At 41.9% G+C, this 10,864-nt stretch overlaps 1 protein-coding gene and 1 long non-coding RNA gene across 3 annotated transcripts in view; one reads left to right on the top strand and one right to left on the bottom strand.

The window, feature by feature from the left end:
- Window positions 1–5,351: 5,351 nt before the first annotated feature.
- Window positions 5,352–10,864, top strand: part of LOC137842306 (uncharacterized) — a 33,628-nt gene continuing 28,115 nt past the window's right edge. The window contains exon 1 of the long non-coding RNA XR_011089014.1: window positions 5,352–5,414. This is a non-coding gene — a long non-coding RNA (uncharacterized lncRNA). The remainder of the gene's footprint in view (window positions 5,415–10,864) is intronic.
- Window positions 6,795–10,864, bottom strand: part of LOC137842256 (dystroglycan 1-like) — a 33,447-nt gene continuing 29,377 nt past the window's right edge. For both annotated transcript variants that reach the window (XM_068656053.1, XM_068656063.1), the window contains exon 4: window positions 6,795–10,470. In XM_068656053.1, coding sequence (XP_068512154.1) covers window positions 8,754–10,470 — 1,717 coding nt within the window. In that variant the 3' untranslated portion in view covers window positions 6,795–8,753. The remainder of the gene's footprint in view (window positions 10,471–10,864) is intronic.

Below are 10,864 nucleotides of genomic sequence, written 5' to 3'. Positions count from 1 at the left end.
AGCCAACTATCAGCCAGTACTCCCAGGTCCTTCTCTTCCAGGCAGCTTTCCAACCACTCATCTCCCAGCCTGTAGCTCTGCTTGGGGTTGTGCCCCAGGTGCAGGACCCGGCACTTGGCCTTGTTGAACTTCATACAGTTGGCCTCAGCCCATCAGTCCAGCCTATCCAGATCCTCCTGCAGAGCTTTCCTACCCTCGAGTAGATCGACACACACACCTAACTTGGTGTTGTCTGCGAACTTACTGAGGGTGCACTCAATCCCCTCATCCAGATCATCGATAAAGATATTAAAGAGGACTGGCCCCAGTACTGAGCCCTGGGGATGCCACTAGTGACCAGCCTCCAGCTGGATTTGATTCCACCACGACTCTTTGGGCCCGGCTATCCAGCCAGTTTTTAACCCAATGAAGCGTATGTCAGTCCAAGCAGTGAGCAGCCAGTTTCTTGAGGAGAATGTTGTGGGAAACGGTGTCAAAAGCCTTACTGAAGTCAAGGTAGACCACATCCACAGCCTTTCCCTCAGAGGGACATTAGATTGGTCCCAGATCTAGCCTTGGGCTGGCTGTCATAGGCAGAGTAGTCAGCAGCCTGCTGCCAGACCAGGTCCAGTTCTGCTGTTTGCTTACAGCAGGAGTGTGCATTTGTGTCCATTCTCTTTAGCTTGTGCAAGCTATCCTTTGGCTAACTAGCTGCTCTTCAGTGTCTACTCACTCCTAGAGCAGTGCCTGTGGTTCTTGGGCTGCCCTGTACACTGAGCAGCTTCTATATGTGCTGTTCAGCCAGAGTTCAGCACAACAACAGGTTGCTGCTGTACGATGTGTCAGCAGGTGCACACTGCGGTAGGATAGTTATTCTATGGCCTCCTGCTCCTAAGCAGTTTGGTTTCTTTGTGGGCAGCCTCTGTGAGCATGCAAGGCTATCTGTGGGCATGCACTTCAGAACCTGCAGCAGTTTTAGGGGAGCTAAATGTCTGTAATGTCCAAGACAAGCTTATAGTTCATGTTTCAGCTTCCCAGCTAAGGGAACTATGTGACTTGTGTCATAGGGAAGCCAGATGCAGTGTTAACTGAGGAATTTGGGAACCTAATGCAGAATAAAAATAAATCAAGGTGACAGCATAAATGTGCCTTTTGAAACATTTACCCTCTTGTTGACTTTGCCTATGGGTATCAAAATGTGTTCTGAGAATGAAAGGGACAGGCACCTGTGTATGTGTCATTTCATGATTGCCTGAAAAAGCAAAGTTGAAATCATACCATCTTCAGAGTTGTAAGGTCAGTGATCTGGTGAGCTGTGGCCATCCACCCTCATCAGTAAAATCTTGTGGCAGATCTGGAAAGGGCATTCTGTATATAACTCCTTTCCTTTCTACACAGTGATACTTTGAAAGCACAGTGTGAAATAGGATCAAATTCAAGAAAGATTTTTGCAGGTCTAAAGCAGCTTATATACATTAACAATGGAACTCAGAGATTAAACTCTGTACAAACTAATCTGTTAAACCGAAAGATTTCCAAAATCTCAGCAGTTTTTACAAATTCTTTTACATGTTTTTTTTCACCATCATCCTTCAACTGTGTCACAGATGGAAGCAGCGTAGAGAGCCGCTCTTACTGAAGGATACAAGCCTGCAACTTGAGAAATGTAATTTTAAAAGTACATTACACAATTGCCTAATGGGAAGAAAAGAGTTTTGTGTTAGGGAGTTACTGTTCCCTTTATACGTACTATATACAATGTATTGAATTAAACTCTTAACCAAAAAAAAAAAAGGTTTGAAAAGATTAAGGACAGTCCCACCAGTTCTTGCTGTCACTTAGAAGATGTTATCTTAAATCTGTGGATATTGTGGGTAGTCATTGTGGATATCATGGGTAGTCATACTCTTTTGATAAGGGGGTGGGAGTTGGTATTTTGGTGGCTGGGAAGATGCTGTGATGTGGGACAGTCTCACTGATCTAGAATACTGCTCTTGAGAAGTGAGTGCTACCAAAGGCGGTTTCCATAATGGAGGTATGGGTGAACCCCGACACTCATGTACAGCTGCTTTGCGAGGCTGTAGGTCATCCATCGCCACATCAGCATGGCTTAGCTGGGAATTGCTCAGAAACATAGACTTTGATCCAGGAATCTTCCTGTGATACTTGCAAGAACAGTAAACTAGTGTGATCAGAACCAGTCTAACAGTAACACAAAGGCTGCTTAGTAAGGCAGATGGGGACTTTCCAGTCATGGAGTCATCCCAGTCTTGAAGTGAAGGCTGTACAGTGCTGTTGAAAGACCCATTGAATAGCTCTGTAGCAGGAAAGCAGACTTCACTATATGAAACGTTGAAGATGACATCAATTTTGTATTCAGGTAACATTGCTTGGACAAAGTGCAGGTTGACATATCCATCTGGCACTCTTAGTTTCCTCAGTGCTTCCTGGATTTCCTCTTTTGCACACCAGCTGGAAGGTCTGTTGGTGCTTGTACACAATGAACTGTTATACCATGAGATTACTGTGGACCCAGGTTTGAGAGAGGTCACTGTGATGTCTTTGGGATTGCTGGAGTTCAAATACAGGGAGAGCTTCTCTAGAAATAAACTAATCCTTTTTCTCTCTTTCAGGAAGGAGTAGTAGCTGTTTTTTGATCTGATGGTGTAAAGGTGGCATGGTACCCTCTTGGGCTTCAGAAGCTCGATGGTGAAGGATTGCCAGGCAATCAGTCCCCCTGAATCTGTGGCAGACAAGCACGAACTCTTGAGGTGAATACTGGAAATCAATTTCAAGGGGATAGCTGTGCATAATCTGCTGAGATGCATTAAATTGCAGCCAGCTTTCTGATCCCAATGGAGAGCCATCAGCTGGGATTAACTTTAGAGATAACTGAGTTGAATTGCCATCTTCCTCATCATGAAATGTGTTGGCAGATATAGGAAAAGAGAAAAGGCATCCAATAGTTGCTGTTATGAATTGAATTGAATGAACAACCTTTGGGGAAGTGTTTGCTTGCCCTTTAGAGAGGGGTCGGGGAAAGGAAGGAAAGGGAGAGAGTTATGAGGCAAAATAGCTATCCGATACTGAATAATAGCAAAGAAATGTCAGCCTCAAAGGGTTATGAAGCATGTTTGTGAGAAGAGACCCCCTGGAGGTAATCCAGGCAACCTCCCACTCAAGGCAGAACTGTAGCCAACACTAAATGAGATCAACCATAGCTTTGCCTAGATGAATCTTTACAAATCTCTGGTATGAAGATCAAGTCTAGGTGACTTGCTTCATTACTGAATTACTCCCAAGTGCCGTCTGAGCCTCCTGAGGTGCAGTTTGTGGCCATTGCTTCTTATTATATCATCTATCATTTCTCAAAGGAGAAGTCTTATGTTGCCCTTTACACTCCTCTTTGACAGACAATACCTTTTACAGATTTCCTTTAAACAGTATTCTGCACTACTTTTCTTACATTCTTTCTTTTTATGATGAACATCGCAAATCATTTTTTCCTATGAAATGAGTAACTGATCACAACCATTTAGTTCTGACATCATCTTGGGAATTGATTTGAAGATTATTAAATATTTCTCTCTGATCACATTGACAATTTGTCAGTAATCTTGACTTCCTCTACCATCCTTAAATGGAGATCATATACTATTCATTGGGACATTTAGACTGAAATACATGGGTGATAACTGTATCTGAAATCCACTTTGCTTTGTTTATTCTGTCTTCCATACCTGACACTAACAAGAGCAATTCATTATATAATTGGTGGACAATCTCAAAAGCAATTAAAAAGAGTTAAAAACTTGATAAAACTTGAGTTTAGGTTTTAGTTCTGGATATTTTAGAAAAAGATGAATTCAAATCTAAAATGTAGAAAACAAAAAGCTAAATTGTCTTTTAAAAGAGTCTACATGATACAATAACTAATTATTAATGTCTTGTAAAAGAGAAGGAAGCTTTAGTTATTGTCCTTTCTTTAGCCTGCTGACTGATGGCAATTGTTATTTAAAAGGACAATGTGCTCAACACTTCACATAGCCATCAACCTGTGAAAGACAAAGGGGAATGCTGAGAACTTCCAGGGGAAGTACTAGACTCACCTCAATTTTACTGAAACTTAAGCTTATAAAGGTAGTGTAAAGCATTGTCCTTGGTCATGTCTTACTGACAATTTCATCCCTGGAAGTCTTTAAAAGACGTTTAGATGTAGAGCTTAGGGATATGGTTTAGTGGGGACTGTTAGTGTTAGGTTAGAGGTGGGACTCGATGATCTTGAGGTCTCTTCCAACCTAGAAATTCTGTGATTCTGTGATTCTGTATTTTTGTGTGTGACTTTATAATTCTCCAGTTATGTTGAAGCATATTTAGATGTATTTTAGTTGTAGTGGGTTTACATGGCAAGGTTTTGGTAGCAGAGGGCCTTAGGGGTGGTTTCTGTGAGAAGGATCTAGAAGCTGCCCCATGTTTGGTAAGGGCCCCACTGCTGACCAGAGCCGAGCCAATAAGCGATGTTTTGCGCCTCTGTGAGAGCATATTTAAGACAGGGAAAAAAAAAACACTGCACCACACAGCAGCTGGGAGGGTGAGAGTTGTGAGCAACAGCCTTGCAGGCACCAAGGTCAGTGAAGAAGGAGGGGGAGAGGTGCTCCAGGCACCGGAGCAGAAGTCCCCTGCGGCCTGTGGTGAGGACCATGGTGAAGCAGGATGTCCCCCTGCAGCCCATGGAGTATGGAGCAGGGTTCCATGCTGCAGCCCGTGGAGGAGACCTTGGTGGAGCAGGTGGCCCTGCACCGACGGAGGCTGCCGCCTGTGGAAGACCCCTGCTGGAGTAGATTCCGGTCCGGACCTGTAGCCCGTGGAGAGGAGACCACGCAGGAGCAGGTGACCTGGCAGGAGCTGCTGCCCATGGGGGACCCAGGCTGGAGCAGATTTCTCCTGAGGGATGGACTCCGTGGTACGGACCCATATCTGGAGCAGCTCTGGAAGAGCTGCTGCCCGTGGGAAACCCATGCCGGATCAGTTCACCAAGGACTGCATCCTGTGAGAAGGACCCCACAGCACAGGGGATGAGAGTGACTGAGAAGAAGCAGCAGAGAAGCACTGTAGACTGACCATAACCCCCGTTCCTCCATTCCCCTGTGCCACTCGGGGTGGAGGAGGTGGCAGAGGGTGGATGGGGAGGGAAGGTGCTTTTGGTTTCTTTCGTTTCTCACTTCTCTAGCTTGTTAGTAATAAGCAATAAATCTTACTGTCTCCCTATGCTGAGTCTGTTTTGCATGTTCCAATAATTACTGAGTGATCTGCTTGTCCTTATCTCAAACTTTGAGCCCTTTTCATCTTATTTGCTTCCTGTTCCTCTTTGAGGAGGGGAGTGAGAGAGCGGCTGTGGTGGAGCTCGGCTACCTACTCGAGCAGAACCATGACAGGTATGTTTATTTAAACACAACTGAAGATGCATAGCACTGTTACTTCTAGCGTAATATGTTAGTAAAGTCCTGTATAATGCCTTTCCAAACCATTAAATCTTAGTCTAATACCTTTTACACAGAAATACCACAATATGCTTCTCAGATGGCGTGCTTATTAGTTCATGGTGGCAGACAAGTATGTCTCAATACTGAGGCTTTAAATATCAGTGCAGTGCTCCTTCCTATTATTGTAAATGCTTACACTTTTTCTTTTTTCTTTTTCATTTTGAGTTATGGAAAGCTTCTGTAACCTTAAAGGCCTTTCATTGTACAATTGGATAGTGTAGTAAAATCAGAGGGTGGATTACAGTCTGGAGCTGCCCTGCAGGAGACTGCATAGTACTCTGATACTTTGCCTATCAAAGACTCTAACATAGGTATCTTACTAGCAGGGCTCTCATCAGATGGCACTTTGATTTACATTCATTACCAAATTTAGATTTACACAACCCCAGTATCATGCTTTCACAAGCTGAGATCCTCAGAAAGTGCAGAAAAGTTCAAATACAGTGTCCTCCTCGGAAACAGAAACATTTCCTGAAGAATTAATACTTAGCTCTGTAAAGAATAGGTCCCAGCCCTGATGGCCAAGTGCTTTACCAACAGATTCAGAAATTGAGCTTACATATGAGGTAATTATTAAAACATGTTATTGTTTCATCATCCATTGACAACACTAAACATGGATTTCTTGTTTAGGAATTTTATGAGAAGGTTTGTGCTTTCTTTATAATATTGAACCATGTCTAGCATAAAGAATAATTTCACCTTGATCAGGCAAACACTGGGTGTCTCAACATCATCACCCCACTTCTGGAGGTGGCAGATACTCTTCCTGGGGGAGCGTTGTTTTGACAGCTATGCAGCTGCCCAGTTTGAAGAGCTCTTGTGATGGAATATATAAGCAGACACCGAGTGAACTGCAGGATGACAGAATGTGGTGATGAATTTGAAAAGGAAATCTGACTTGGATCAAGCTTGCTGACAAGTTTGAGGAGTAAGGGAGACAATGAGGACTTGGGGAGTTCCTGCAACCTGTGACAGAAACATTCCTTTCTTCCTGCTCCTTCTCTCTCTTGTTTACTTACATTTACAGCACTTTGGGATAGGGACCAATTTGCAAGATCTGGTAAAGTGACTCCCTAGGCTTATCCTCTGATTAGATACTGTCTAACATAAGTAATGAGGAGATATTAATTCAAAGGGCAAAAAGTTTAGGTCCTAATAAAATTTTATTTTTATTTTTATTTTTATTTTTATTTTTATTTTTATTTTTATTTTTATTTTTATTTTTATTTTAATTTTTTTATTTTTATTTTTATTTTTTTTAACCTGGGTTTTTATTCTGAAGCGCTTGTGAAACAGAAAATGGAGGAAGAATCCATACACTGTCTGTGGAGTGCAGTATTTCATATGTAGGAGACAGCAAGGTGCTTGGACCCTGGTGCAATGGTGGTACTGTCTGAACCAGCTCTGTGAAAACAAGAGTGTTATTTATTATAGTGTTAGGTGAATGATTGTTTGCATTTATGTAAAAGATCCTATTTTAGTAATTTGCTGTGTGGTTGGGAATACAGTTTAAAAGCTTTTATGGCATGTAATTAAAAATTCTTTGCCAGCATGGGAAGGGGAAGGCCCATGGGAAGGAGGCTAGAGAAGAAAGGGATGTGGAACGGAGTTTCTAGTGTTACAGTCTTATCTCATGTCTGGCTGTAAAGTGAGCTGGCTTCTAATCCCAGTTCTGCTACTGATTTGCTGTGTGGCCATTGAATAAATCAGTATGTCTCCTGAGTGGCAATACCGCAGTGTGATTGCTCTGTCTTTCAGTGGGCTTTGGCCACTGTGTTTTCTATCTTAATTTCCCAGCCATTACAATAGGGAGCACTGTAATGAAAAATAATGTAACACTGTTGTAGTAAAATACATTGAATGTCTGTTACTGCATCTGTTAGGCATTTATTTTAATAACTTGTAAATCACTATTCAATATTTTAGTCTGTTGAAAATGGTGTAGGATAAGTGTAGTGTTTGAGGGGAAGAAGATAACAAGGTTATATTTCCTGGATGGGTAACATTGAACCTCTTTAGAAAATCTCTGAAGCCCTTATCAGAGTGGCTTCTCTCCCTGGTGCAGAAAGATAGTTTTGAAAATCTCTGTATGGCACGTGCTCACAAGAGTGTATCATGCGAGACACTGCAAGAGCAGTATCATGGTAGGGTTGTGTTGTCTATCTGAGCTTTGACAGATTGTCTTGGACACTTGATTACAAACCTAAATATTTCAGACTGCAGCCTTGCACTATATATAGATGTATATAGATGTAAAGTGTGTAGTTGTAAGATGTGTATAGATGTAAGGTAGGTCTTGTAGAGCTTTAGAAAGAAGATGGTTCTGAACAGCATTTATGAGGTCAATGCATTAAAAATGGGGTCAGTGACTTTGCTATAGAATGAAGGAATGGTTTGGCTCTGAATGCCTGCACTTAGTAAGTATTTAAGATCTACCATGTGCACCTTTTTACAGATGTAATAGAAGCTGATTCAGACACAACACTGCAAATTCACCCAGCTGGACCTACCAACCTACCATCTCTTGAAGCCTAGAATGTACTTAAACCCAACTCAGATTCATGCAGTTGGAAGGGGAGAACAGTAAAGGATGTCTAGTCTAATTCTGTACTCTGTAGCATATTCAGCTACATTTGTGTCATTTCTGATAAGTATTTGGTGCTCATTCTTAAAAATGTCCACAGTGTTCCCTAAGCAATCTCATCAACTGTTGTCTTATTCTTGCTGTGAGAAAGTTTATCTAATGTCTAACATAAATCAACTTAACTGTAATTTAAGGTCATTAGTTCTGCTTCAGTTCCCACGGGATATGGAGAACGCTTCTTTCATCTTTTCAACAAGCTGTTACATAAACTTGCATCTTTCATCAGTCTTCTGGATTAATTTGTGTCATTTTTTTTTTTTTCTAGAATTCAGATGACCTATGTGTTGCTGTGTTGCTTAGGAGCTTTTTCAGTGGGTCCATATCTTTCCTTAGATAGGATAGCCAAAGCTGGGGTCTGATTGTCATTAGGGGAAATGTACCATGTTGATAGTATTACTTTCCCTTTCAAGGAACATAACACTGTTGCTGTTATCCCTAACACAGTGAGGTCATGCTGTTGCAGATTAAATTATGTTGATCTATTCTGTCAGGACTCATACAGTAGGAAATAAGACGAATGGAAAGTCAAATCTTAAACATACCTGGTATGGTACTGAGTAGATGAGAAGTGGCATTAAATAAAGTCACGAGAGGTACTTCTGTGGCATCAAATGTGACATCTGAGATTTTGTGCAACTCTCAGTGACATTTGACAAAACCATTCTTGTTTCCAGATCTCTGCCTGAATGCAATTCCTTTGTGGATAAAATACCTGCAGACTGCATCTGTGTTTTGAGCATGCTGTCACCGTAATAAGAATGTATATTTGTTGGTGTGGGTAATTTGGACACATCAAAGCTAGAAAAGTCTACTGGCGGAGTAAGAACTGGAGTACTATTGGGACGGGACAGAAGGCTCAGGCTTGGTTCATAAGATGTTTCTGCTTTACCAGGGAAAGTGCTGTATAAAGTGCTAGAAAAGCAGGCTGAGGTTTCAGGATGGAAATTCAACTTGGGATATAGGATCTCTGCTTCTGGCTGGATCACAGGGGAAGCTGTGCTTTTTTCTTCAGTGAATAGAAGCCCACTGGGCTGTGGGATACTCCTAGAAGACATAGATAAGTGTTCATAGCCATGAACTATTCTGTGGCTTAGCCTGCTACTTGCTGGTGAAGGTGGAAATGTGTCATTGACAGGAGATGTGAAATCAGATGGATTTGTGGCTGTTAGTGAAGTGTTTGGGGATAGAGACAGGAGTGTCCCTGGGGATGGGAATGCATTAGAAAGCATTTCAGATTTTGGAAAGTGGCTTTTTGCCTCATCATTGTAATATGGCACTTCTGATGTTGATGTTGCTTCTGGCAAAAATACATGAAATACTGTCTTAGAAGGAAATGCCTCTGAGGTATGAGGCCATTCATGAAGAGTGTTTATCATCAAAGTGTACTTGGGTTTAGAAAATGGGTCTGTATTTGAAGTGATGTCCTGTAGGAGATGGATTCTGGATACTTCTGATTTACTAAAATGGAAATATGAGTCTGTCTGAGGCACGTGAGGCTGAGGCTGCTGCAAGGACATGCCAGAAGGAACAGTAGGCAGTACTTCCAGCTCAGTAAAGAGAAATGTTTTAGTAACCAGTGAAGGTGAAAGAAAAAATGGGGAATTGGTATCACTAAATATTATAGATACTGTTGGGTTAGCTGGTATGTCCTGTATTGAGTCCATGTTTAAGGTGACTAAATCTTCTTGACTTACGAGGTAGATATCCTTGTAACTTGCTATTATTATTTGCTCTTCATATAAAGATGATAAACTCTGAGTAGGTGATACCACTTGTACGAGTAAGTGGCTTGGCACAGCAGAGAACAAAGGACTGGGATCATCTCCCATAGCTGTTCTCTGGCTAATTCTAATTGCTTTTAATGTAGGTGTTGGTGTGATCATTAATTGCCTGTGCTGCCACCTTGGAGACTTTCTTTGATAACCACCTCTCCTAAGTATTCTCCAGCCAGTGATTTCATATCCTAGCAGCTGTGAGAGGTGACGTGAATCAACATTATGTTGTAGCACTTGGATGAATTTGTGGATTGCAGCAAATTCGCCACACTTGACAGGCCAGGAGAATCCAACATAATGGTTCACCATAAAGTCTATGTGTGCAGTGTCTTCAGCCAGCACAGTCAGGCTCTGCAAGCTGCTGTGTGCCACATCTGTGTACTGCAACAGAGTTACAAGGGAGGAATCCAGGTGGAGATATTTGGCAATTGTGCACACGATGTAGAGGCGTTCCTGAGCTTCCAAGGTTTCCACTCCAGTAGAGAGAATGATTTCGGCAGAAGTGATGGGAACTTCCTTCCCACACCTGTCAGGATTGGTACTGAAAGTTCAAAATTGCATTGGTTATGTTGTTTATCTACCCCCCTCTTTTGTGAAGATACTTGTTTGAATTGAATCAGTCATGTTATGCACATGCATCACTCAAAATCTCACCTCTTCACCCAAAACTTCCTCCTACTTGGTTATATTAATGTGCTCCATTCCATTAACTTCAGTGAGGGTTAAGTTTTATCCCCTTGCTTGTCTAGAGCACAGCAACATGGTTTGAATTCACCAAATATTATCATTGTTGTGCTGACTTGAAAGTAATACGGGTAAGAGATTTCCAGTCTGATAGGCATCAAATATAAGTATATGCAGAAAGAAGCACTGTACCATGAGTGGAAGTAGACAGTGTCTTTCAGAGGCAATTGCTGGCA

This window comes from Anas acuta, chromosome 1, assembly GCF_963932015.1.
Source record: "Anas acuta chromosome 1, bAnaAcu1.1, whole genome shotgun sequence".
Taxonomy (NCBI): Eukaryota; Metazoa; Chordata; class Aves; order Anseriformes; family Anatidae; genus Anas; species Anas acuta.
Note: the sequence above shows the minus strand (reverse complement) of the source record. Positions and strands in the feature narration are given on the sequence as shown.